We start from the raw sequence: 27,998 nt of genomic DNA, 5'->3' as shown, positions 1-27,998 counted from the left end.
CAATAAATACTGTCTTTGCAGGGGTAGGGTATGTATAGAATATAGATATTTTTATATATATATATATATATCTTTTATATTAAAAGGGATGAGGGGCTAGGCTGGTCCTGTGTAGGCCTCCAGCAGCTAAGCCTCAAGTGTCCGGAGCGTGGTGGCGACGGTTCCGGGGTTTTTTCTGGTCCTGGGGTTCAGGAGGCCTGAATGCTCCTGGAGCCTCCCTGGGGCTGGGGGGCACATGGCGCCAGTAACCCTGGCAGTACTGATGGATGAGGCCCACTTCCGGCTGGGCTAGGAGCTGGGCCAGCTCCTGGTAAGGAGGTGTTGGGGGTCCTGTGCCAGGAGGTGGAGGGACGCTCACAGCCAGTGGGGGGAAGAGGGCAGCATGAACGGCGTCCCGGCCCAGTACAAGCAGCTGCACCCGAGTGACGATGTGCTTGAAGTTGTTCTCAGTGGCCGTGCAGGAGTAGAGGCCGCGGTCACCAAGCTGCAGGGCACGAAGCAACAGCCCCTGCTCTGTGCGCAGGAAGCGGTCCTCTGCGCGAATCTGCAGGGGCAGGGGGTGGGGCTCAGGGGGCTGGGTTACCATTACAAGGCCCTAGCCAGCTTCCAGATGAGGCCACCTTGGTGGCCATTCCAAGCAGAGACACCCACGAGGTACATTTCCATATACCAAAAAAAAAAAAAAAAGGTCCACGTACTGTTTGCACATGAAAGGATTCTGAACAAGGCATTTACACAAATTTCCCACTTGCGTGAGGAATGATGGCTCTGGCGGGGGTGGGGCGGGGAGGGGGAGGGGTCTGAACAATGAATGAGAAAAATTTGGAGTACACACAGAATTTTCATTTAATGAGAAGACCCGGTTTTCACGCCCACATAGCATTTCCATGTAAGAGGGAAACACCTGTAAGGCACTTCCAGGAAATCCCCACAGAACTTCCGTATACCGGAGTTCACCCACATGATGTCCCATACAAGGAGGTATACCCCGACAAAGTACAGTTACGGTTTTGTTTTGTTTTTTGAAACAGAATTTCTTTGTAGACCTGGCTGTCCTAGAACTCGCTCTGTAGACCAGGCCGGCCTCGAACTCAGAGATCCACCTGCCTCAGCCTCCTGAGTGCTGGGATTAAAGGCGTGCCCTGCTACACCTAGCTCACATATGGAACCCTTATGAAGGGAAGCCCGCCTATGAATGGTTTCCATATATGGAAGCCTATGCCCGAGTTTCTACGTAACTCTTTTCACTCAAATGATTTCGGGGTAAGGACGATCTTAAAAGGGATTTCACACAGAGGAGGCTGCCCTAGGCTGGCCATACTACATTTCTCTCACATGGGCTCACTACTGTAAAAGAATTCCCATATCCATAGTGCAGCATTTGACCCCCTTGGGGGGAAACGCAGGAACTCACCTCGCGGCGTCGGTCACTGGGATCTCTCTGGAACAACCACTTAACAGTGGCCTGAGGTGAGCGAGGCTGGCACTCGAGGAAAGCCGCGCTGCCGGCCACTCCGTACTGCACAGACTCGATGGCGTTCTTGTTTGCTGTGGATCAAGAAGGCCCTGAGTGGAAGCAGCATTGCTCCTAGGTATTTGTTCAGTAGGGAGAGGCAGGAATCAAGGGGGCACCCACACACAGAAAGAGGGAGCATCACCAGGCATCTATGACACAGGACGTCTTAACCCCAGACCTAAGGGCGATCCTGCCACCCAGTGGCCACCTGCAAGTCTGTATTCTGTGGGGGTGTATGTGGGCATAGGCTGGCTGGTCAGGAGATCCCGCAGGAGGCGCAGCATGCTGACTCACCATTGGAATTGAACCCACGGCACTGCCTGATGGGGTTCCCGTGGCGGACATCTTGCCGTCGACTCCGCCTGGATGAGGGTAAGTCCTGAAGGAATGCTTCTGGGAGGCTTGCTCCCAGGTTTCCTGCACCCCCAAGACTCTAGAACAGGGTCCCGTGCCCAGGGGCAGTTACGTCTTAGCCATAGCTCCACCCCACCCCCACCCCGGCATTATCTACCTCTAAAATCCCAAGGCCTGGCAGTCTGTACCTCTTGGAGGACGCTGTGTAGCGGGAGCAGGCCTGGCCGTCCCAGGCACAGTAGGGATCCCGGGCAAGGCAGCAGTCGGCACAGGCAGCTCCGTACGCCTGGCAGCGGTGCAGGCTCAGGTGCGTGACACCCACGGCTGAGGCTACATACAGTTGTTGCTGGGGGGCAGGAGCAAGGGCGTGTCAGTTCTCTTCTCACAGACAGCCCCGTCAGTAGGCCAGTCAGGCTGGATTCCTTCTCGTCCTTGTTTCAAGTTTCAGTTTCCTAGTCCCTATGCCAAGGGCATGACCCCCCAGTGGGACACAGGTTCCAACATCACTCCCAGCCCACACTGCCAAAGACTCACCCTCTTGGAAGAGATGGTCATAGTCTTGACAGGTGCCGGTTCCTAGAAGGAAAGCAGGGGTGGTCAGCTGGGGACCCTGAGGACCCCTCCCAGCCCGGGCTTGGGTCTGCAGTCTGAGAACGGGACCTGAGAGGCCCCAGGTGGAGGAGACAGGACTCAGGTGTGGGACTTCACTTGCCTTGAAGACCTCCACCTCCTCTAACATGAGCTCTTCCACCTCCTGGTCATCCTTGGGCAGCACGATGACCTTCTGCACTGTCCCGCGGTCTGGAACGGGCCGGGCAGGACCTCAGTGGGGCTGGGGATGCTGGGGAAGGGGCAAAGCCTCAGCCCCTTCCCCACCAAAGCCCCATCTCCTCTGGGGCAGTGGAGCAGGGCTTCCATGCTGGGGCTCAAGGGGAGAGGTGAGGGGGGACTAGCTAGTGTCTGCCCCTGCACCCAGACTCTCATTTTGGGCCCTGCTGAGTACAGAAAGTGGGCAACTGAGTTGGGTGCTGTTGCAGTTGTGACGTGTGTGTGTGTGTGTGTGTGTGTGTGTGTGTGTGTGTGTATACAGGCATGCACATGAGTTGGGTGCTCTTATAATTGTGACTGGTGTGTGTGTTTGTGTGTGTGTGTGTGTGTGTGTGTGTGTGTGTGTGTGTGTATATATATATATACAGGCATGCACATGAGTTGGGCACTCTTACAATTGTGACTGGGGTGTGTGTGTGTGTGTGTGTGTGTGTGTGTGTGTGTGTGTGTATGTGTGTGTGTGTGTGTGTGTGTGTGTGTGTGTGTGTATGTGTGTGTGTGTGTGTGTGTGTGTGTGTGTAGGCATATGCATGCAATTAGATCCCTTTATCCTACTTTCTTTTTAAACTATACCAGGGCACCAAGGTGCCTGGTGTCCCTACTTTCCTGGCCTCCCTCAAAATGAGAATAGAGATGGGGTTTTCCCATTCCTAGTCTTGGGTATTCTAGCCAAGGAGAGATGGTTCCCATAGAGGAGTCTGTAGCAACCCCTAGTCGGGTAGATCTGGCCCCCCAGGATCAGTTCCTCCCATCCAGTGGGCCCAGTGTGGGAGGGTCTGAGAGCAGCAGTGGGTACCTGTGCCCAGGAAAAGCACCTCATAGCGCCCATCAGCTGCATCCACCTGGTCCACAGCGACAGTGGTGAGGCGGTAGGGAGCACCTGTACGGACCACCAGGGGTCGCCGCTGCAGCGGGTACACGGCCTGGTACATGAGTGGATGGCTGCGCATGAAGTTGATGACTTCGTCAGGGTAGTCTTTAGTGGACTTCATCGATGGTGTGAAGGTTCCGCCAGGGCACTGCAGGCAGGCAAGGTGTATCAGTCCAGGCTGCCCAGTGGGGCACGTGGACCCATTAGCTCAGAAGCTTCCATCCTGTCCCCACAACATCCACCCCGTCTCTCTTCAAACCCTTTCCTGCTTTCTGCCCTCCACCAGGTCTATCTGCTGTCATGCCTCATGACTTTGCGGCAGCATTCGGCTGAGCCGACCACTCCCTTCCCATGTTCTCATCCCCGCCCAACTGTCTCCTTCCTCCCTGGCTGCCCCTCTAGTTTCACTGCTCCTTCCTGTGCAGCTGGGCTGACGGCCTCACTACCCTGACACACACCAGGCATGCTCGATGCTACGCCTTCTGCCTTGGGCTCAGCTCGGCAATCCTTCCAACTCCAACTTCATTCTGGAAAGAAGCCCTCCCAGACTCCTTCAGAGGCCAACTTCCTCATGCCAGTACTGACCCCCCAGAGTCACATCTGCCACTGCATTAGGTCAGACCATGTCTGGGCTTGCACACTCAGTCTCCTGTGGGCGGGCAGGGCCAGGCCGTACCCAGATGAAGTGCGCCAGCACCCAATGCTGCTGCAGAGAGTAAGCACGGCTTGGCCCTGCCCACTCCTCATCACCTTTTCCTGTTGTTAGCCAGCCGAACCCCAACTTCAACCTTTTGCCTCAAAGGTCCTTCCTGCTAACCTTCACCTCCGCAAAAGCTGCCTGGAATACCCTCCACGAAGCAGCCCGCATTCCTGGCCCCTCGTCTGTCTCAGGATCCTGGGAGCCTGCTTTCTTTACAACCTGATATATTCATTCTCTTTCCCCCCCCCCCCTCGCCATGGCTGTCCTAGAATCACTAGGCCAAACTAGCTTGAACTTTAGAGATCCACCTGCCTCTGCCTCCTGAGTGCTGGAAATAAAGGAGTTTGACAACATGCGTGGCTGTAAGTAGTTTCCTAAGGGTGTTGTGCTTCACTGCTCCTGTTGGTTGGGAGGTTCATTATAGTGAAGCCCATGTCTGTAGAGGGTCTGAGTAGGTCTCTTAAAAACAAAGAAGCTAACCCCCCCCCAAAAAAACCCCCAAAACCAAAACCAAACCAAACAAACAAACAAAAAAAAACCCAAAAAACAAAACCAAAAAGGCTGGGCACAGTGGCACATGCCTGTAATCCCAGCACTCAGGGAGGCAGAGACAGGTGGATCTCTGAGTTTGAGAACAGCCTGGTCTACAAATTGAGTCCAGGACAGACAAGGCTAAAGACAGAAGCCCTGTCTCGAAAAACCAAGCCAAAACAAAGGGGAGGGGCTAGAAAGATGGCTCAGCAATAAGAGCATTCGCTGGTCTTCCAGAAGTCTGGGGAGAATTCCCAGCAGCCTACATAGAGGCTCACAACCATCTGTAATTTTGGCCTATTCTGGCCTCTGCAGGAGCAAGGCATGCATGTGTCTTTACATGCAGGCCAAACACTCTTGAACATACCAGAAAAGAAAAATAAAAAAGAAAAAAAAAGAAAGAAAGAAAGAAAAAAAAAAAACCAAACAAACCGGAAGACACACCTTTAATCCTAGCACTTAAGAGGCAGAGGCAGGCAGACACCTGTGAGTTTGTGCCCAGTCTGATCTACATAATGAGTTCCAGGACAGCCAGGGATGCAGTGAGACCTTGTCTCAAGAAAGGAAAAAAAAAAAAAAAAAAAGAGAGAGAGAGCTGGGCACTTGGGAGGCAGAGGCAGGCGGATCTCTGTGAGTTCAAGGCCAGCCTGGTCTACAAAGTGAGTCTAGGACAGCCAGGGCTACACAGAGAAATCCTGGCTCAAAAACAACAAACAAACAAACAAACAAAAAGAAAGAGAAGGAGAAGAGGAAGAAGAGGAGGAGGATGAAAAGGAACAGAGTGGGTGCTTACGGTGCCAGGCCGAGGATAGGGCATCTTTCCTGAGAAGGGCATCCACTGGTAGTTGGGGCCCTCCTTGTGAGCAAAAGGCCCATTGAAGACCATGCGGATATCAGCCATGGAGTAGACACACACAGCAGAGCCTCGGAACACGGAGCTGTGTGCAAGCAGGTTCTGCTATGGCTGGGACAGACCCTGGACCCATAGCCCTCCCCAACCCACGTCTACTCCACAGCTCAAAGCCAGGCCGGGGTCTTCCACTCTCCCACTCTTGCCACTGCTTGCCATGACCCCAGCCTCACCCTGAGGAGGTAAAAACAGCATAAATGACTGGGTTCCTCACATCCTGGGTCTGCTGGACAAACACATCCTCTGGAAAAAAACAGAAGGTACCAGGGACGTTGCCTTAGGAGGTGGCCCGTGGACCCACCCACTCCTGCCCACAGGTGGGGGCACCCTGAAGATTGATCCAGCCCCCATCCCTCCTGCCTGCCTGCTGAGCACTCACGGAGTTCATCAAAGTGAGTCTCAATCCCATCGTCTCCTGGCACGGAGCAGACAAGCCGCGCCTTCAGGAAGGTGCTCCACTTGTTGACCAGGCAGCAGTGGCCACCATCATCATTCTGGGGGTGGGGCCAGGGAGCCGGGTTAGAGGAGCTCACTGGTCCCTAGGCCAGGCGGGAGCAGGCAGGTGTGGGGAGGGAGCGGCACTTACAAGGCAGATGCGCCCGATGCGGGCGTATACAGCGGGGTTCTGTGGAGCCTCTGCAGAGCGCTCGCGGAAGAAGAAATAGAGTTTATCGTCGTTGCGCTCGGCGCTGTCAGGGATGAGCTCAGCGTGTATAAATGAAGGGTCTGTGGGTAGATGGTGGGCAGGGGTCAGCCGCACAAACCCCTAACAGAGTCCCAGAGGGGGGGAAAAAAAAACCCAGCCCTGCCAAACTAGTCACAGGCTCACACCCCCCACCCCCGCCCCACCTCCCACTAGGGGCTTGCGGGTGGAGCTCACCATTGAGCCATCGGGAGTTGTACTGATCTGTGCGCATGGCCGTCTGCTTCCCCAGCGTGCGGAAGATGGCCGCATCAGTGCCCATAAAGTCGATGTACACGCCGGCGTAGAGCTCCTCATCTGTAGGAGTGTCGGTGGGGTCAGTTCAGGGGACTGCTCAGACTTTAGGGAACCCCCCCAGGGGCACAATCATCTCTCGGTAAGTGCTCACCACTGGATCTGGGAGGGGTACAGTCAGTGGCACTGTGACCGGTCCCTGTGCCCCTTCAATCCCAGCTTATCTCAAACCGCTAACCTGACTTCACACAACGTCATCTTACAGGATTTCTATCCGACACTCACAACAGACCTAAACAGCCTCAAAAGCACAGATTACGATGTAGGCATGTAGTAAAGCAATTAGGAAGTAATAAGTTTTGAGCATTTATTATATTTGTTGCCAGTACTTCTGGCCTAATACAATTTATTTGGTTGTGAGCCTTTATAATTTAATTTTCAATAATAGCTGTGTTTGACAACTGGAGCACAGAAATCCCGAGAACATAACTGCTGAGCTGGCTCCAGCCCCTCATGTCTTCCCTCTGCGACTCTCCAGGGTAAGCCCGACCTTCCCCCAGTTGCATCCCTTGGTCTAGACTCTTATCAGGCTAGCACCTTCTCATCCACCGAGGAGAAAACACCTGCACCCCACACCCCCACAACCCCAGGGGCCTAAGCAGGCTTGCAGGTGGCACAGCACCTGGCAGCTGCCCTGTGAGACACCTGGCGATGAACAGTCAAAAAGCAGGCAGAGTGCCAGACCAGGAGCAAGTTCCCCGACCCACGGGCAGGCGCGGCAGCTGCTCTTGAACCTCAAATAGGGACACTTCCTCCAGAAGGGCCCGCAACTCTCCCAGGCACCTGCCTAGTCTAGAAACACGTCCTCCTCAGCTGGTTGGGGAGCTTCTCCATAGGAAGGGGCTATGGGACCTCCCACACCGCTCCCAGTACAAACCCAGCTCATCTTTTCTTCTAGGCAACCTATGGCTCTGAGGGGTCTAGGCTTTACAAAGACCACGCCCGGTGTCTCAGGGAAAGAACTATCCCCTTAGTGTCCCATCCAAACGCGTTAGGTGGGGGTTTTATCACCTCGTCCTTCCTTCTCAGCACATACCAGGGTCTGTACTATACCCCAACCGGCTCTGGGTTATGCCCCCGTTAGGGGCTGATGGGACAGGGTCATGGTCTTTGACCCACAGTATTGGCACTCCCCTTACTCTAGTGGCAAAGGCTACACACTGAAGCCATAGGACCAGGGCGGAGTGGAGACACTCACTGATAAGGGCCGAGGCTGTGTCCAGCTTGGGGTCGTATGGACACTTGCCCTTCCCTGACTCCAGTCTCTCGGGCTCCAGGTAGAAGATGTAATCCTGCAGGGTAGAAAGGGGCTCAGCACATCCCGGCCAGTCCCACAGACAAGAAGGTTCATAAGGTCCCGAGGGTGAGAACGAGCCCCAGGGTCCGCCCTGAGTCCACCCCCTACACTCCTCCCCCAGGGCCCTTGGATTTGAATTGCAGCCAGCCAGGTGTCCAGGGGCAATCCCATGCTATTTTCAAGGGAGTTACTCTCTGGTTTTATGCCTCAGGCAAGACTTAAGAACCAAATCTCAGAGGTCCAGGTCTTGGGGACCACAGGGTGGGCTCATAGGGGCTCAAGTCCTTCCATGCCAACTAGCTCAGGAAGATGCCAGCGAGTTCCCCTTGGGCCACAGAGGCCTGATAGTCTGAGCTATAGCTGCTTATCTTGGGCCACAGAGGGGCTGCAGACTTAGGTAGGGCAGGGGGCATAGTTCAAGGGCCTGGGGTCCTGTTCTAACATCAGGTCCAACCAGGGAGCTCCAAATGTTATGTCTCCAGGCTTTTCGCTCTACCTCTAGGCCTCAGGATGGAGCACATGGGTTTTCTGCCTCTCCACATCTTCCCCAGAGAGCCAAGTTGGGGGGCCCAGCTGACACCATGTGAAATTCACAAAGCTAGCCACCATCATCCCCCACACCACCCAGATCACCCCCGGAAGATGCTAGGAGGAAGGCCTGTGAAGCCTCTGGGACCAGCACGGACGGGGTCACAGGCCTGGTGGGAAACGCAGGGGAGAGGGAAGAGGGGACGTGCACAGAGGAAGTGGCAGCAGGTGGCAGGATGGTGACGGGGAGGTGCATACAGGTCTGTGCTCAGTTACACTCTACTCACATAAGTTCCTGTACACACAGGGGCTGCACACCGATTGGCAGACAACACAACCAGCACACAAAACCCACTGCTCACCCTAAATGCACACGCACGGAATTTAGACAGCTTTAGATTTTCAGCACCTCCCATCAGACGCGTGCGCGCGCGCGCGCGCCCACACACACACACACACACACACACACACACACACACACACACACTCAGGCACAAACACATATTCTCTCACACATATTCACATGCTGTCACTCACCGGCAGCCCCTGCCCCCCTGCCCGCCCCTGCCCAGCCCCAGCTTGCCTTACCCAGCCCCGCCCCCGCCCCAGTCTTGACTACTTCAAAGGAGAGCACCCATGTGAGTGTGCAGGACACCTGTTATCTACATACATGACCCACGGGAGCCATGGGAACAGACACGTAGGAGCCATGGGCCAGACCCACTGTGGATAATAAGATGTGCCCAGGTATATGTTGGCAAGGGCTCATGTGTGTGTGTCTCCACACATATTCTCAGGGCTGAGGCACGACTGTCCCCACGACTCCTGTCTTCCCCACCTGGTGGCTTCAGGATTTCTTGCCTGCAGGGGTCCCACTGAGGCTGACAAGAGTCCAGCTGGAACTGCTTTCAGAACCTGAGGGCACTGCAGGGGAAGGGGTGGGAATGGCGTGGGGGCATGAGGGAACAGGGAGAGACTGGGGGAGGCTGGCCTTGGGGCCAGGCCCAGGCTAAATTGAGCTCAGAGGTCATTTAGCTCGGAAAAGACTCGAAGGATGAGGCCCACCTGGCGTGGGGCTGTGGGCGGCGGGCGGGCGGCACCGTCTGTGGCCCTGCTGCCTCGGCCTCTGACCACCTGCATCTGGGTCCATGGCGGGGCCTGGGAAGACGAGGAATAGAGAGGTTAGAACTGGGGGTGGCAGGGGCTGGGGGGAGCGGGCTCGGGCTGCCAGCCTCTCATACCACACAGGCCAGGAACACGCATGGGCCCCAGAGAACGTATATGCATGTGTACACACACACACACACACACACACACACACACACACACACACACACACACAGATACACACATACACACAGGCTTGGCACACGCCTACACACGCATGTGTCCCTTATGTCCAGTCACTCTCGCTGATGCCCTCCGAGGTCACACCAATCCACATACATGCCCACATGGAAATGGAAGAGGGCAGAAGCAGGCAGGGTGGAGCAGAGCTGGGTAAAGGGCAACTTCCCTCAACCCCTGGACCAGGAGGAGGAAGGCAGCTCTTGCCCAGGCCACAGGGTGGAAGCTGACCCAGGCTTCCAGCCTTCTGGAATACCGAAGACCCCGCCAGACGCGCTCTGACTTGGCAGCTCCACAGACAGCCAAGAGAGCTTAATATGCGCCAGGCACAGTGAGCTGGAGAGCACTAGCTCTTGCCTCTTCCTCACACCTGTTAGAAGGGAACCATGAGCCCCATTTCCAGGTGAGGAAACGGAGGCTCAGAGAGCTGAAGAACTTACTCACCCAAAGTCGCAGGGCTTGGAAGTGGTAAGGATGGGGCTTGAGCGCATCCTCCCTGGAACGCAGCCACCAGAGGGAACCGCAACAGAGCCAGGAAGGTGCTTACCTGTGCACGGCGGCCACGGTTCACATAGGTGCACATGGGGTTGTAGGCACCGGTCCCGCACACATACAGGTGTGTCCGGTTCCAGGGCTGTATGAGCCTGACGAAGTTCCCACACTCCCCCTGTGGTCAGACAGAAGGCTGTGTAGATGCCCAGACACCTGCCCAGCTGCTTTCCCTCTCTGTCGTCACCGCCTCACCCTCTGTGGACCCCGTGACACTCACGTTGCCATCCTTGCCTGACAGGATGCACTCCTCAATACGCTGTGGGGAGGCTGCCCAATGGATCTGCCAAAGATGGAGGTTAGAGGGTGCAGCCTGCCGGCCAGGCCCCTGACCCTGGGCTCCATGCCCTTCACCACCCTGCTTTGCCCCACTTCCAGGCCAGCCCTTACAATGAGGGGCTCTCGGTTGATGTCGTGCAGGTCCAGGGAAAGCACGTAGTCCTTGCTGCCCACATACATGCGGTCATGGTCCTCATCCTTGAGCAGGATTCTGTAGTCTGTAGTGTTGAGCAGGAAGTTGAAGAAGTGGGCGGTACCTGTGGCCTTAAGTTCTGTGGGTGAAAGACAGGACACTGGTCAGACCCTTCAAGAGGCACACACTCTGACAGAGAGACACTGAGGCCACAGCTGTCCTAAACTTCCCTTTCCTCTCCAGGGCCTACTTAGCTCCGTCTCCAGTTGCTGACAGCCATGGAGGAGAAAAGTAGGACATTCAGGCAGGCCAGAGAAAGGCCACACCCAAAGCTAAACCCTTGATTCATAGGCAGCCCAAGCTAATCCCAATGAAAGGGCCGTGGATGCAAGCCAGGGTGTGTGATGGCATCAAAGAGTCTGTTCAGGTGGGGGCAGATGCCTCCACTCAGGGTGGGGCCGACTTCCCGTAGGGGCCCGACTGAAAGGGTTAATGAGCAGGTGGGAAGTGGTGGTGGGGTAGGACATGCCGTAGACCCGCTGGCACAGAGCCTGAGTACCCTGGCCTCACCCTAGCTGACCACCAGGCAGGGAACAACAGCTGGTATACTGCAGGGTCCTCGCCTGACCTGAAAAGACCAGCTAGACACCAAAAAGCCCTGAAGGAGCCATAAGACCCTACCAAACTCAGGTCCAGCAGATCCCAGAAGGCTGCTGACAGTGGTGGGCAGCCTACTCTGAAGTAGCCGGGAGGGGTCAGGATGGGAAAGGAGGCTCCTCCCATCCCATGGTGGGCTCCTGGGACAAGGCACAACTGCGCCTTCTGTTTTTTCTTTGCCTATTTGCAGCAGCCTCAGCTCCCATCCCCAGGACACTAAGGAGGTCTCTCCCGGGATGAACAACAGGTAGCCCAGCCAACGGCTGACCAGGGACACACACACAGGACTCCTGGAAACTTATGAACCTGTCTTTGGGGGCAGCCAAAGGGTCCACTTGACAAGCCTGTCTCCTGCCCACCCCCAGCTATTTTTAGCACAGGAGGAAAAAAAAAATTGTGATTGAGTGTTGTGGATATTCACCAACACAGGGGGCTTCGGTGGCAGCGTCAGAGGGACACATACATGCACACACATGTAGCAGGTATGCCAATGTGTTCTGCAACAGATGAGTCTACTGGATTATATATACACCCTGATCCCACAGCTGGTACCCCAACTTCACAGCGGGGGGAGGGGGAGAGTAGACACCTGGAGGGAGCAGCTGAGTTCTGAAGCTCTGAACACATCCTGAAGATGGTACCAGCAGGTGGCTGTCCCTGATTGGCCTGGCTCTGATTCCAACTGGTGTGTAGAGACCCCAGGATGTGTAGAGACTTTGTTTGAGAGCATCAGGCTAGAATGGGCACATGAAGGGAAGAGGTGGGGTAGGCTGTGGCAGCAGAACTGACAGTCAAGGCCGCGTCTGGTTCAGGACCTTACTGCTTGGGGCTGCAGTGTAAAGAGAAGCCTTGCCCTACTCAGACTGGATTATGTAGCAACAAGGGAATACAGGTGATGACCTTGGCCAGCCACTGGAACACAGGGACGCAGGGACGCCGAAAGATCAAAGGGCCGATCCCTGCCTGGCTATGGCCTCACCCGCCTGTCCGGCGGCGCCTCTGAAGTCCTGGGCAGGGCAGCCTGGGCACCTGTCCTGCACCTGTTGTTGGGTCACTCGGAGTCTCCTGCCTGGCCACCCAGTCATAGTGACAACAGGAAAGTAAACACTCCCCCACCCCCAGGGCTGGGAAGTGGCCAGAGAGGAAGTGGGGCTGCCAGTGGAGCCCCCCCAAGGCTGGGATAGCCTGCCAAGGGGTTATTTATACCCTGGCTGGGGGCATGGCCTTGGTTGTGCCCTTATTCATCCTGCTACATGGGGGGGTGGGGGACGACTTCAGGGACAATGGAAGAGAGGAGGGCAGAAGGTCAAGTGGACACCTTCTAATGTAGCAGCACCTAGACCAGCAGGGGGAGATTCGGAGAGCAAGCCCCCAGACACACAAGCAGCCATAATCCCAAAGTCTTGTGCTTACACATCCCTCCTCACTCTTGGCCCCAAAACTGAGACCCCCGCCCCCTGTTGTGCCATGACTGCTAGGACCCAAGATCCAAGTCCAAACCGGCAATCTGCTCCCAGGGCCCCAGCTGCCTGCGAGAAAGACAAGAGTGACATCATTGCGCAGACAAGGAAAGAAAGTTCTAGAAAGGGGACAGGAGACTCTCCTTGATCCAACACACACTGGCCCTGTATCTCTGTTCCTAGGTAGAGGGTGCCTCTCAGTCAGGTGCTCTCCTTGGAGCTTTGAGCTTACACCCTGTTCAAAGGTGAGGACCCTGGGGTGCAGGGAAGGGAAGTGACAGGCAGACTGCATGAAGATTGATGGGTGAAGGCTGGGGAACCCATGGAAGCCAGTCCTGGTGAAAGAGACTGCCCGCCAGGAGATGGAGAGCCGGAAGGTGACTCGGCCTCCATCATCAAGGCACGTGATTCAGAACCCTAGGGATTCCTCTCAGTGGCTTCGGGATATGGCGTCAATGGCTCTGGTATTAGAGGACACTCTGATGTCACAGGACATGATGCTTTAGTCGCTGTGGAAATGGTGAGGAGGTGGTGAGCCCCCAGGAGGAGGAGATGTGGGATGCAAGGTCAGGAACACTTGGCTATGGCTCCATTTCCACTACGGGCCGTGTTAACCCCACCCCCACCCCACCCCTGTTGAAGAGCCCCTGGCTCTCTGAGCCTCGTATCCCAGTCCAGAGCATTTCACGGGCCTCCTGAATCTGATATTCAAGGTGGCCCTGTTCCTCCTGAGAGCTCCTCTGGCCTCCCCAACACATCCTTCAGGAGCATCTATCTTGAGGGAGACCGGCGAACAGGCTGGTGCTCCCAGATCCTTTCCTGAGGAAGCAGGCTTCCTTCCAGATGTCGCCAGCACCTGAAGGACATCCACTCACATCCCTGATACCCCGTTTCTTAGTGCTGGGGAGACGGGCAGAGAGGGTCACGGGGACGGAAGGGGCTTCCTGTTGACTCAGCCCAACCTCCACATCACCAGCATGTTTCCTCCCCCAAACCCCCCCGTCCACAGAAGCAGAGCCAGCTGACACAAGCAGATGGCAGAGCTGGGTAGTTCTTCAAGACCTAGAGAGAATCGTGTGTTAGTGTCTAGCCTTGCTAGCTCACGGCTGATGCCACTCATGCTAGACGTCCCAAGACGACGCAAATAAGGAGCCCACGACTGTCCCATGTCCCTAGCTGCAGACAGGAAGATTATAACGCCCTAACTGACACCCACAGTTTTAGCAGATCCTACTGGGTCCAGTCCTTTTTTTGGGGGGGGGGGGGTTTCGAAACAGGGTCTCTCTGTGTTAGCCTGGGCTGTCCTGGACTCACTTTGTAGACCAGGCTGGCCTCGAACTCACAGCCTCCCGAGTGCTGGGATTAAAGGCGTGCGCCACCACGCCCGGCCTGGGTCCGGTACTCTTAAAGCTGTTGTTCGCAGTTTGTGGGTTGTGATCCCTTTGGGGGCTGAATGATCTCTGCACAGGGGATTCCTAAGACCATCTGCATATCAGATGCTTACTTTACAATTCACAAACATAGTAAAATTACAGCTATGAAATAGAAACAAAATATATATATATATATTGGTTTCTTCCCCATCCCCTCCCCCCTGAGACAGGGTTTCTCTGTGTAGCCCTGGCTGTCCTAGACTCGCTTTATAAACCAGGCTGGTGGGGCTGGAGAGATGGCTCAGAGGTTAAGAGCACGGGCTGCTCTTCCAGAGGTCCTGAGTTCAATTCCCAGCAACCACATGGTGGCTCACAACCATCTATGATGTGACCCAATGCCCTCTTCTGATGTGCAGGTGTACATGCAAGCAGAACACTGTATATGTAATGAACAAATAAATCTTTAAAAATAAAATAAAATAAACCAGGCTGGCCTCGACCACACAGAGACCCACCTGCTTCTGCCTGCCAGGGTGCTGGGGTTACAGGCGTGTGCCACCATGGCCAGCTAACAAAAATAATTTTATGGTTGGGGACACCACAATATGAGGAGTTGTACTAAAGGGTCACAGAAGCATTCGGAAGGTTGAGAACCACTGCCTTAAAGGGACTTGGGCTAAAAGTTTCCAGGGGCCTGAGGTGGCATCAATGCCTGTGGAGCCAATTCAGACCCAGCCTGGTCATATCTTTAGACCAGTGTTGACCTCTGCTCAGTATGTGACAGCGGGGCTCAAGCTTGATTAAGTTTGAGCGTGTTAGGGGAGGGTGGGAGTCTGGGTGCTGCTTCCTGGGAAGAGCTCCACACCCCTGCTCTCACCCAAGCTGGGCACAGGTTGGGTGGGGTGGCATCCGGGAAGGATTTTTCCCGTCATGGGAAGGAAGAGCCTTTTCTGGCATCAGACACCTCATTTCCGCAGCAGTTTCCAGCTTCCAGACCTCTCCCGTGGCTGTTAGACACTCTGTCCTGGCCCAGGATGGCCTGGCCAACGTCCAGGGCCAGGAACAATCTCACTGCCTTAGGGGCTTGATCCTGGGGGGGTCTTGACTCCCCATCTCTGGGAAGCAATGGTTGATGCATTTCTTTAAAGCAGTCAGTAGGCGTGTCCACAGCCCTCACCAGAGACCCTGAGTGGGCGGGCCCCACCCCCTGGTGCCTGTCTCTAGGACACCAGACCTGCTACCAGTGAGGCCAGGCTACGGCAAAAAGAAGCATCTTGGAGCAGAGGTGGGTGTCCCGCCCCCTTGGTTACAGCTCCACAAAGCAGGAGGCTCTGACAGACAGCTTGACCTCCCCCAAAAGGGCTAGGGAGGAGGGAGTGATAGACAGGTCCCCCGTAGCCTAGCTCTGACCTCTGACCTCCTGTGGGCTAGTGGCAGCCCTAATCCCTGAGCTTCTGAAGAGACAGGGGATTGAGTGTGGAGGGGCTGCCAGTCCAGATCTTTGTTAATGCATCAACCACCAGGAAGACAGCCCTCCTGACCTGAGGACAGAAACTGAGGTGGACAAGGAGACGTGTGCGTGTGCATGAATGGTTATATTATATAACAATTTTATATTGATATTATATTTTATATATATAATATATATATTAATAGTGACATGAGTGGCAGAGTCCAGGCAATCCCCATCCAACCTCCCATGGGCCCTAGGGAAGGGTCGCTCTTAGCATCTTTCATTCCTCCAAAGCTATGAGGGGCCCCAGAGCAAGGCCCAGGGGCTGGCCTGGGCCCCCTGGCTCCCAGCCTAATCCTCTTTTAATGAGCGGCCAGCCGGAAGGCCTCAGCCCCTGGCCACAACTCTGTAACCCTGGGAGCCCTAGTCAGGCTGAGCTGGGGGCAGGGCTCCCAGGAGCCTTAGTATGTTCTACCCCCTAGCTTGGCATACTTTATCCACTGATACCCAAAGCCAAGACCTCAGCCATGGGCCAGGTCAACTCCAGGCCCATTAACAACAGTGGTACCTGCTGTTGCCACCATGGGCCTTCCTGTGGGCACTTAGGGCTGGGCATGGGATCTGCTGGTCCCTTGGCCATCTCTCCCCATCTCCTTCCTGACCAGGCACTGAGACTAAGAGCCAGGAGCCTTCCCAGGATTCTCAGGCACTGCCCCCCCCCACCACCAGGCAGGTGAGCCAGGTCCGTGCCAACAAAACCAATTACAGCCGCTCTCACCCAATTAGCAACTAATTATGGCCTCATAGTCCGTTCAACATAATTAACATGTAAATGACTCCGTGTGTTTATATTCAATAACCACTCTGATTGAATTTAATTTAAATGTCTGAACTGGGAACCCAGTTACCGTATTTCACCACCTACAGCTGCCACTTCCAGGAAACCTACTCCAGGGGAGGGGAGGGGGTGAGCATTAGTTTTCTAGGTCCAAATACCCTTTATACTTCTATCCCAGAGGAGCAGGGAGGTAGAAAGGTAGGAAGAGGCCCCAGTGGGACCCTCCAGATGGAAAATCCTCTAGAACAAGGGGGCCACTTCTTAAGGGCTACTGTAAACATCCCAGCTGTTCAGTAAACACCAAGCGAGAGTAGGAGCCACCCAGATGGACTAAGGCTCCTTCAATCTCCCTTCCCATTTTGGGGGTGGGGGGCCCCCCGGGGGCAGGGGCCAGTAGGCTCAGGCCTGCTATTCCCACGGCCGTTCTGCCCCACTGCCCACCTGCTCCGCCCAGGAGAGGGCAGACAAGGGACTGGGAGCCAGCTCTTCCTGAAGCCGGGAAGAGCCAGAGGGAAGAAGCAATGAGGTCGTGATACCCAAGCTCACACAAGCCCAGAACCAGAAGGTCCACACCTTGTGCTAAAGATCTCCTGTCACTTCCGACCCTCTGTCCCAGCAAACGAGGGCTCTCCAGCCTGGATGCACCCCCCCCCTCACCTCTGCCTATCCCATGGCCCCATGACATCTGATGGCTCTAGGCCGGGCTGTTGGATAGAAGGCCAGGGGGTCCTACAAGGACCCTTACCGCGCACAGGTGCCCTATGAACACACATTGGCAGAAGCCAGGGTCCCGACTCAGACTGAGGACGCAGCATACTTCAGAAATGTCCTTGGGCAGCGGGTGGGGGAAGGTGACCAGAAAGGCCAGGCAATCACAGTTTTCAAGAGCGTGCCTCAAAGAAATGTTACAGGAGTAAGGGAAGAGGCTGGGGACCGCTGATCCATTTCTCAGGTAGAAAGTCAACTGCTCGTCAGAGGTCTCCACTTCCAAGGGCCCCAGGGACTCACCCCCTCCTCCCACATTCCAGACCTGGCCCGGAAACCCCTCACCCCTTCCTCCTCCTCCTCCACCACCACCGCCACCTCCTCCTCCTCCCCCATGACTGCAAAAGACAACAAACTCTCCATGGCTCATTTACTGCTATAAATCACCCGGACAGACAGGCCAGGATGGGACGACAGGCCTGGGTGTCAGGGCCCTCCCCCTGCCCTCCGCCCAGCCATCATCTCTGCTGTCCTCCTCAGATCCCCGTGGTTCTTGCAGCCCCCTTCCCACCACCCTTCCGCGATGCTCCAGTCTTAGCCCCGCCCCCTTCACATTCTAGGGACGCTGAGAACAGAAGACAAAGATGCTGGTGTGGGGGGGGCAGGGAGGATCAGCCTTGGAAGTTGCAGTAAAGCTGGGTCAGGAAAGGGTTAAAAATCACAGCTGCTCTGTTGCAGCCCCCTAGAGTGCCACCCACCTAGTCACAGAATCCCCCAAATCCCCCAAATTCTAGCTGCCTGTTGTACAGGATCCCTAGGACTGTCCATAGTGGGAAGAAATGAGGCTCTTGTTTAGCTACGGAGGAAAGCCTGGGTCTGTAGGAAGCCACACAGGTGGCATTTAGGCTATGGGCAAGGCAGAGGGTTGGGGGAAGGAAAGAAGAAAGGAGCTGCTGGACCTAGGTCTCCAGACTCCCAGCTTTCCTGGTCCCTGGAGAGGCCTGATGCTGTCTTTGTCCCTGCTCTGTAGAGCCAGCCCCAGACGCCGTGCTGGCAAGCAGATCGGTGAGTACCTCACAGTGGGCCTAGTTGAGGACACCCCAAGACGGGCCCTCCGGATCCCAGACCAGTAGCCACTGGCTAGCCATTGCTCCGTTCTTTGCTATGGCAGGACCACAAGTCAGGGTCTGGAGCCCAGAATGCCTCCACTCTCTCTCTCTGGGGCTTGAGCAGCCTGGGTGGGAGCTACAGGCCTGCCAAGCTCAGGCACCCACGTGAGCTGGGCTTCAGATTCAGGCTGTAGCCTTCTGGCATCCAAGTCTCTGGCAAAGGCCCTCTTGCTATTTCTAAGAAAAATGCAGCAGGAATCCTCTCTGCTTCTCCAAGGGCTCCCTTGAGGCCCGGCTCAGATTCCCAGGATAGCGCTGGGCCAGGCCAACAAACCTCCTCTACCCAGCGAGCAGCCTGGGGCTGGCCACCCTAAGACAAGCTGCAAAAGCCGGAGCAGCACGCAGGAGGGCGGGGAGTGGCTGCTGCAGATGCCCAGGTGCTGGGGCCAGGCCCTGGGAGCCTATCTCGTCGGGGGCCGGTGCTTCAGGAGGCTTACTTCCCAGAGGTGTGTCTCTACCAGGGAAGGTTTCCCACCACCTATATTTAGGACTCTGCCACAAGGGAACAGAGCTAAAGGCCAAGGGTGCTGGGTGGCACGAACCCTGCCTCCGCCCCCTGCTCTTTCCACTTCTTTCCATTTTGAAACGCGGTCTCATCTCATCCGTGTGGCCTGCGTGCCTTCTCCCCGCCCATGGTAGGAATCCCTTCCCTCTTGACCCTCTAGGCCAGCAGGTCCTTTCCATGCGCCATCTCCCTAACCAAAGGTCAGAATTCTGGAAAGGTGAGGAGGACACCTTGGCGCACACCCCATCAACCCTCGCCTGTCCAGCCACCATCCTGGTCACTGAGATTTCCTTCTCTGCTGGGGACAGTGACAGTAACCACATAATTAATCCTTCTCAACACCACAATGAAGTCAGAACTATTCGTGGCCCCGTTTTCCAGAAGGCAGTGGGAACGGAGGCAAGCTCGCTCGCTGTTCAGGGTCTATTGATAACCATGACGCAAGCAAGGCAGCCCTCAGGATGCACCTGGCAGCACAGGCCCATAATCCCAGCCACCCCAGGAGCTGATGCAGGAGGATCTCAAAATCCAAAGCCTGCCAGGCCTACGGTTGATGCTGTTTTCAGGACTGTCATCGATTCCAGCTTACAAAGGGGAGAACAGGGCTCAGGGAGCCTAAGCTGTTTCACGGAATTCACACAGCCACCAGCGGTATGATAGGGGTTTGACCATGGAGGCACTGGGACCTTCTAGTCAGGCGCCAGGAAATCAGGGCCTTGAAGCCTTCTGAGCCACCTCTGGAGAAAGGAAGGGGTGGGAGGTGCGCGCGCACACACACACACACACACACACACACACACACACACACACACACACACAGGTTAGGCAGCCAAGAACCTTCTTTGGGGTTCGCTGCCCCTCAAGCCACAGGGTAAAAGATGCCTGTAGAGCCCCCGGGTGAGATTTCTATCTTGGCAGTTTCTCTTTAAATTCTTTACGATTACGAAGCCGTGAGGGCTGCCAGGGACCATGATTTACTCCTCCAGCATGCACCAGCTCCCCACTCTGTGCCAAGGGAAGCCAGAGCCAGCAGGGCGGGGTGGGCGACATGCCAGAGCCTGAGCCGAGGCCTAGGCTTCGCAAGGCCCAGCCAGTGCGTCCCATCCAAAGCTTGGGAAGGGTCTGGGTTAAAGGCCAAGGCTCCCGGCCTGACTGCTTCAAATTTGCCTCGTGGTATCACAGGGAGCCCAGCCTCCATTTCCTCCAAAGCCAACTGTCATCTGGACTCATCCTGGACTGGCCACCCCTCCCTAGTTTAAGAGCTCCAAACCCTGTGGTAGCTGTCAAAGCCACCTGACCCCTGCCTAGCTCCCTGACGCCCCGCAGCCACCACTGGCCTCAGCTCTTGGAGCGCTTCCTCCTCCTTATTCCTCTGCAATAGAAGCTCCTCATAGAGTTTGGGGACTCAGGGAACCCCTAGATCCTACAGCCCTCCAGACCACCCTTATTCCCCAATTGAACCTGGGTTCTGTCTGTCAAGTCTTGCTTCAAGCCCTTACACCTCAGCCCACAGTCCCCACCCCAGGTGAAGTAAATGACTTGCAACTCTTGCTGTGTCCTGTCATTCCCAACGAGATACAGCAACCTAGTCCTCTGGTGCCACGTGCAAATGATGTGAGTAGGCTGTGATCAGCCCCTCTACCCGTCACCAGCAGGGCACTCTTCCCCCTGCTGAGGAGCCAGGTGCACCTGGGGTCAGAGCCAGCCCAGATCCACAGAGGTTCTAGGGGGCCCTGCCGGGCTCTCACCTCAGCAAAGGCGTCCACACTTCTGTTTCTGTTATTTGCTTCTTTCCTGATCTCCCTTCACACAGGGACCATTTGCTCCCCCTCTCCCTATGCCTGCACCCCAGTTTCCCTAATAGCCCAGCTGCGGTCCATCACCACAAGATCCCTCTCTCCCACCAAACACTACTCAGCCCCAAATCCTGGCCAAAGGCGGTCCAGACAGCAGTGGCATGTTGAGGGTGGGGGGTGGCTTCCTGGGGAAAAGTAAACATTCTCTACACTGAACAAAGGACCTGGCAGGGCCTGGCACCTCCCTGCTGCTAGGAGGGAGGTTCTGTCCAGGACTTGGGGTGGCCTAAGGGTAGGGGAAGGAAAAGCTTTTCCACCCAAACTTGGCTCGCGATTCTGGGCAAAGGGGACTCCAGGCCCCATCGGGAGCCAGGGGAAGAGCCTACTGCCTAGGATCCCCAAGCAGGAATCCAGAAGCAGGAAGACAAGACGCATCTGGTGCCCCTGCAAGTTGGTCCTACTTGGCTCCTTGTCCGTGCCTGACATTCTCTGTGCTGCTAGTGGAAGGCCAGGACGTGAGCCACAGAGACCTCTCCGTCTGAGTGAACTCAGGGGCCCCTTTGCACTCATGCCCTCCTGGCTCTAGATCTGGGGTGCCTGGGCGGATGGGTGGGCTGCAAGCTGGAAGCTGGTCCAATTCCTGCCTTTGTTCTTTTATCTTCCCTGGGCAGTGTGGCCCCTTACACCAGCACCTCTGCCTAGGAGAGCCTAGCTAAACCCAGCAGGAAGTGGCACCTTCTGTCATGGAGCCCATGTGACCAGCAGTGCTTCTGTGAGCAACCTTCTATGAACCCCTTGTGTACTCTGGAAGGAAAGATCCCCACTCCTTTCCAGCCCTAAGCTGGCTGTGAGACCCCGGTCCCTGAAGCAATCCCCACTCTCATCCCGCACACATTTCTCCTCACTGAGAGCCACTCCTTGTGGACCTGAACACCTTGCAGGGGACAGATCCCACAGGGCCTGCGATCCGCACTAGGGCCGTTACTCTGCCTACGTGCACTTCATCTCGTTTATCGCAGAGTTGCCAGGACTCAGCGAAGCGCAGCGCACAGTAGGTGCTCAAGTGACAGCTAAACTGAGGTCACATCTAAGCACAATACTATGACTTAAGGTCGGGTGAGAATGGGAGGTCTCTCTGGCTGATGAACCTGCCTGGGCAAAGGTACTAACTCCCAGGATAGGATGGTGTGGCCCCAAGTATCCTCCAGCCCTACCACAGGCCAGCATGACCACAGCGAGCGAACAACACCGTAGGCTGGCTGCCAGGAAGCTGGGCTTTTAGTCACTGTGGGTGTCGGCTTCAGAGCTAATTGAGAAGGAATCGACCCAACTTGATGTGGGCGCCAGCAAGCCCGGGACACCAGGCTTCTATTTCTGGCCTTGTCTCTGCCTCCTGCCTGACCTTGGCCCCGCCCTTGCCTGAGACTCAGTTTCTCTCTCTGGAAAACAGGAATAAAGCATTTGCTTTCTTTGCCACTAGAGGTTCGACAAGGTTTAAAAGCAGCACGCTTAAGACCACCTATGTATGCTTTCTGGTATGAATGTTAATAAAAATAATACCCAAAGTGATATTATTGTTGGGGAAGGAGAGACTCCCATGGCCCTAGGCTGGGAGGTGAGAGGGGGACCGGGCCCCTGCAAGATTTATGAATCTGCTCTGAGGAACTCCATCAGGGAAAGGTGGAAGTATTCAGCAGAATAACTCTCACCTTCCCAGGCCTGGGAAAGGGGGTCCTTTGGGAACTAGAACTGACTAACTCTTGTCTGCCCGTCAGGACAGGGAAAGTTAACCAGCTCGTTCTCCACTCCTCCAATCAAGGTATCGGGCGGGATGAGGCCAGGGGCCCTGCCAGGGGGCCACGGTGAGGGCACAGGGGCTAGGTTTCAGCCAAGCCTAAGGAAGAACGAAGGGTCAGCCCAGCCTCTCACCCAATAGGGCTGCTAGGAAATCTGGCCAGCCTGGGTTGAACTGGCCCCACCCAGGGCAGGAGGCTGGCCAGTGTTGTCTCTGGCCAGAGGATGGCCAAGACAGAAAAGAACTCAGCGGTAACTCTAGGTTCTCAACGCTTGCATGGCCATTGTTTTTCACTCCAGGCCTATAATGCGCAACACACACACACACACACACACACACACACACACACACACACGTCTCTTGAGGAAGTGTCTAACAAGCCATATGTCCTGGATTCTCATTGCGTATTCACCTGCCAGGTGGGCTAGGTGCAAAGGTGACAGAACACTCTGATCTCTATTAAGATCTTCTAGTGGCCTCCCAAAGCCACTAGGCTCAGTGCTAGTGCTGCTCAGGACAGTAGATGCCCTCCCTAAGCCCGTCGAGTGCTCTATTCCCCCACAATCCTCCACGCACAATACAGTGCCCTTCCCTTGGGGACCCCTGAAGACCCACTGCCTGGAGCTTACAGGAACACTTGCCCGGACACCCACACATCCAGCAGAACTGTCCCTACCCCTCCAGTTGGCTGAGCCTACCTCATTGTCTGACCCTCAATCCTAGGAGCTGCCTGGGGCACAGATGGGCAGGACATTAGCAAATGCCTGAGTCCTCTGGGTCCCAGACTTTCCCAGCAAGCCCTGCTTCCCCTCTCTCTTCCTGCTTGCCTAGGAGAGCCCAAGTGACTATACAGTTGTTTTGTGCCCTGACTGCTCCGCTTTCCTCTGCAGTAAAACCAACACTGTAAGAAAGGATGGCGTGAGGGGGGAGCCAAGAAGCCTCTCACCTTTGAATGACAGTCGGACTCTAGGTGTGGCTGGAAGCTGGTCCTGGATGTGGGTAGCTGGCCAGGCCCCGGTCAGCAGGAAAGCCCAGAGGATGAGACCAGGGACAAGCATTGTGGGAGGGGCCTAGGGCCCAGGAAGCAGACACCTGGTCGGAGAACAAGATTAGAACATGTGAGCCATTTGGTTTTGGTTTTGTAACGGGGTTTCCTCACTACAGAAACCTCTGACCTTGAATTTACAACAATCCTCCTGCCTTCACCTCCTGTGTGCTAGGATTACAAGAAGGCAGCACCCTGCCCACCTTCTTTAGTCCGACCTCAGTTTCCCTTCCTGAACAAAGAGCGTATGAGTCCGCATGTTCACAAGCTTCAGCTCAGGCCAGATCTCACACTTTCTCGTGCCTACCTTTGTCTGGGGAAAGTGTGACCAACAAGCCTGAAGTCTATGCTGTAGCGGGGCCACGTGGAGTATGAGAACTGGTGGGGAGAGCTGGAGATGCGAGCCCGACCCTGACTGGCCCCTCAGTTCCACGCTGGAACACACACAGTACGTAATGGAAACCCTCTGCGGTAAACGGCAGGTTTCCACACTGTGCCCACAACCTACAGACTGGCCCCTCTCTCCAGTCTTTAGGTCAACTTGAGCCAATGCTCTTCTCTCGGTGCAGGAAAGTCTGAACCTCATTGGAGTGGAAGGGAATTATGGGGGGATGGGGAACAAGGATACACACAGATGGCCCAAAACAGGAGGGGTGACATCATCATCATCATCATCATCATAATACTCAAATTTACTAAAAAGCAGGAAGCACCCAGGTTAGACAGGCAGAAGGACTTCCTCCATGAAGAAGTACCATCTCAGGAGCTGGAAAGGATACGAGAATGGCCAGTGGACCTGTGACAGGGTGTATGCCAGCTGCATTGCTCCCTTTAAAGTCACCCACATCCTTAACAAGTCCAAATTTTAATACTTTGTTTTTCAAATATTGTCTCCCCAGGCAGGCTGGCTGTTGGCTAAACGCAGCCCAGCACCAGTTGTTGAAACATATTGCTCCCTCCCGATAGAAATCTGCGCCAACTCCCACCCCCTCATCCAGAAGCACTGGGGGTGGGGGCATTAAGAATAACAGCCTCACCCCCCAGATCTGCCCTGCCTACCCCCCTTTTCCCATGGGAAGCAATACCATTTCCAGGACACCGGTTAGCACGTGAGTCATAAACTCCCCGACCCAGGACTGTGCAGGGCTGAGACAAGGCCTGGGCTCCACTACGGACTCCTAGACTCCAGCGCCCTCCTCAGACACAGCCCCCAGCCCTGCCTCTCTCCTGCCAAGGAAAACCACTTGGTGGTTCCTCAGACAGGAAGTGCAGCTTCGGCTGACTCCTCCAGCGGTGCTCTCAGAGTGCCTGGCGCACCTCGCGTTCCTCCAACATCTCCCCATCCCAGACACGCTCTCCTGGGGAAGCTGGCTGACTTGGGGGAGGGGAGAATCAGACCCAGCCCCTCCCCCATCTGCTGGGGGCACAAAGCTAGCGCTGACAGAATTCAAGGCAGGCTCTGGCAGGGAGGCAGGAGGGCAAAGCGGCTAGGCAGCCTCCATCACCCTAAGGGCCCCCTGGGAGGCCCCCACGAACAGTCCTGCGTATAGACATATCCACACCTGCATGCCCACGCACGCCTTCTCAGAGCACGAGTTTGCTCAAGAACTTGACCTGCGAGTGGGGTGCGGCTCAAGGAAGCTAGGAGGGCAAGATGCAAGCCAGAGTTCCTGAGAGCTTTGATCAGGGGGTGCCTATCAACAGCCCCCCCCATGACCCCATTTTTCCAGTATCCATTTTCACAGTGACAAGGTCAGGGTCACCAAAGCTAGTGTTGGACTCACTCAAGGTGTCCAGGAAAGTAGGAGACCTTTCCATGAGGCTCCTACAGGGTCCTCCCACAATTTTCTGGCTCTTGAAGGAGTAAATTGGGGGGGGGGTGTGATGGAATCTACTGGGGCCTCAAGACCAAATCCAGGGTCCCTCTTTGGGAGCCTAGGGGTTGGGGTGGGGGACAGAAGAAAAGAAAAGGATGAAGAGGAAAAGAAGGACGGAGGGGGAGGGGGAGGGGGCGGATACAGTCCTTTCCCTTCAGCTAGCCCCAATACCTTCCATTCTGACCCAGCCCGCTCAAAGCCCCCAAGTCAGGAAAGGCTCAAGTAGGTGGACAGGGAAGGAACAGCCACCGCCACCTGGGAGCCCACCAGGAGAAAAACCCAAAAGAAGGAGAAGAAGAAAGCTGGCAGGAGGGAACAAGGGAGGGAGGCAGCAGGCGGGAGGAGGAGAGAGGGAGGGACGGAGGAGAGACGCCTGAACAAAGAAACGAGGAGCTGGGGCTGGCAAGGGGTGCAGGGAAGAGGCGGACGGAGGAAGGGGTCCAGAGGCACCTGGGGGCGGGACAGGGGGCCAGGTGGTCAAATTGTCCAGCCTGATCCAGACCTCCCAAGCTCACAATGTGTGTGAGCGTATGTATGTATACGTGTGTGTGTGTGTGTGTGTGTCGGGGGAGCCTGTCTTAGCAAAGGGAGGAGGGCTCCTCTAGCTGAGAACTGCCTCGATTAAAGGCACGCAAGGGCAAGAACAGGGCTGTGGGGGAACACGGAGGAAATTACTAACAGCACCCCCCCCCCAACCAAGCTCCTCAGCTAACCGCCAGCCGGCCCCCACCCCCAGACTCCTTCCTGGATCCTCAGCTTCCCCCTCCCCCAACACCTCATGGACCAGGAAGCAGACCTGCTTGGAACGAAACCCCCTGTTTGTCGCCAGGGTTTCCCAGTCAAGGTCACCTGGGCCAGGCTCCATTCCCACCCGCCAAGGTATGCAGAGGAGTAGCGGGGGCTGAGGCTGGCCTTCTGGCCTCTCCAACCCCCCACCTTCCTACTTCCGGGCCTGGCTCCTTTGGAACTAAGGGGGAACAGTGAGGATAGATATTCCTGCATCCTTGCTTGGCCCAGACAAGACAGTCCGCAGGGGTCTAGGCACACACCCCCGCCCCCCCCCGTAGCTCCATCCCACCCCTGGACACAGTTTTCCCATATCTGTAAGTAGGGTGGCGGATGCTGGAGAAACAGAGTGAATTAGGGGTTACAGGGGTCCCTCCACCTGGCCCAGCTGCACGGTGGACAGAGAGAGTCTTCAGTTTGCCTTCTTCCCAGCTCTTAATGGACTGGTGGCAAAATGCACCCCCAGCCTTAGTTGCACAGACTCTTCAGCTAACACTCTCCTTGCCCCACCTGCTCTAGGTACCCTGCGCTCGCCCACTTCACCACTAGGGCACGTAGTTCAAACTGGGGCTTGGCTGCAGGCTCTTCCAACTTAACAAACACCTCACCTACACACCCCTGAAGCCAGCCAAGCAGGACCAAAGATACAGCCAGGGGGTCGCCAAATGGCTGGAAGAAAAGCCTCTTGCCCTCCTGATCCGGGCGACCCTCCACGTGGGGGCTTCCAATGTAGACCTTCCCTGGAAACTGTCCTGGTCTTCAAACTAGGGAAACTGAGGCAGTGCATACGCACCCATTGGGAAAGAGTGCTGCTGCAGGCGTCAGTCGAGGGCTAAAACCAGAAGGATCCTAACTCCCACTCCGCGAGGCCGAGGATACCCACCCCAGACATTGCAGGGGTGGAAAAAGTTAATTCTTCACACACCGGCGACCCCGCAGGTCACATCACTCAGTCACACATCTTTACCCTGCCCCGGGAGCTGAGGGGACTCGGCTGCCGGGACAGGTATGAAGCACATCTCAGTCCTGTCCCCTGGTGCCCGCGGGCAGTGTGTTACGGTTCGCCAGACCTCGCGCACTTCTAAAGAGTTGCAGTACCGCGGGTCCCAGTGGGGTCGGGGGGGTCGCGTTCCCTCTGTACTCACCTCGTCCACGGCGACGGGGCCTGGGCGCCCGGGCAGCAGTAGCCGCCGCAGCAACGGAGAGGTTCGCGTCGGGCCGGTCCGCTCTGGGGGCCACGGCCCTGTCCGCGCCCTCTTGCCTCTGAGCCTGAGCCGGGCTCCGCACCGCGGCCGGGGCTTCACTGGTTCCACTGGCTTCGTGCACGTCAGCAGCCGAGGCCCCGGGCCCCAGCCCGGGCCATGGAAGGGCTCAGGGGCGCTCGGGGCCGCCTCCCCCGGGGCGGGCTGCGGGCGCCCCCTGGCCTGCGCGCCGAGGGCGCATTCCCCGGTGCGGGGCGCGGGCGGCGGCGCGCGCTAGGCTACGGGAGCGTTGCGCTGGGCTCGGCCGGATGGCGCTTCGCTCGCCTGGCTGCCTGACTAGGGCCCGGAGACCGCGCGGGGCTGCACCGGTCCTCGAGGCGCGCCCTGGCTCTACGCTGCGGTCGGGGCTCCCTGGACCGCTGCGGTTTGTTCCCTAGCTGCTCGGGTCTCGAGGCCGCTGGCGGGACGGGACGCTGGGAGCCGCGCGCGGAGCGCAA

The 27,998-nt window shown here is 56.3% G+C and overlaps 1 protein-coding gene across 2 annotated transcripts; it reads right to left on the bottom strand.

Moving 5' to 3' along the window:
* Nucleotides 1–20: 20 nt before the first annotated feature.
* Nucleotides 21–27,968, bottom strand: SEMA3F (semaphorin 3F). Of its 2 annotated transcripts, XM_084752646.1 has the most exons (19): nucleotides 27,445–27,968; nucleotides 23,538–23,683; nucleotides 10,819–10,979; nucleotides 10,649–10,711; nucleotides 10,427–10,546; nucleotides 9,598–9,690; nucleotides 7,906–7,999; nucleotides 6,591–6,710; nucleotides 6,297–6,436; nucleotides 6,090–6,204; nucleotides 5,884–5,953; nucleotides 5,594–5,738; nucleotides 3,495–3,717; nucleotides 2,583–2,671; nucleotides 2,405–2,446; nucleotides 2,059–2,216; nucleotides 1,811–1,878; nucleotides 1,415–1,548; nucleotides 21–544 (listed from the first exon to the last, which is right to left on the bottom strand). In XM_084752646.1, exons 2-19 carry the CDS (start codon nucleotides 23,647–23,649, stop codon nucleotides 134–136), a joined length of 2,358 nt encoding a protein of 785 aa, XP_084608772.1. In that variant the 5' UTR covers nucleotides 23,650–23,683; nucleotides 27,445–27,968; the 3' UTR covers nucleotides 21–133. The 2 variants fall into 2 exon arrangements, with proteins under 2 accessions (XP_084608772.1, XP_084608773.1); XM_084752647.1 differs by lacking the exon at nucleotides 9,598–9,690 and having other exon boundaries at nucleotides 27,445–27,967.
* Nucleotides 27,969–27,998: the final 30 nt, after the last annotated feature.

The sequence above is a fragment of the Acomys minous genome (assembly GCF_964271855.1).
Source record: "Acomys minous genome assembly, chromosome: 13".
In the NCBI taxonomy this organism is placed as follows: Eukaryota; Metazoa; Chordata; class Mammalia; order Rodentia; family Muridae; genus Acomys; species Acomys minous.
The sequence above is the reverse complement of the archived record's forward strand: the minus strand, read 5'-3'. Positions and strand labels throughout refer to the sequence as shown.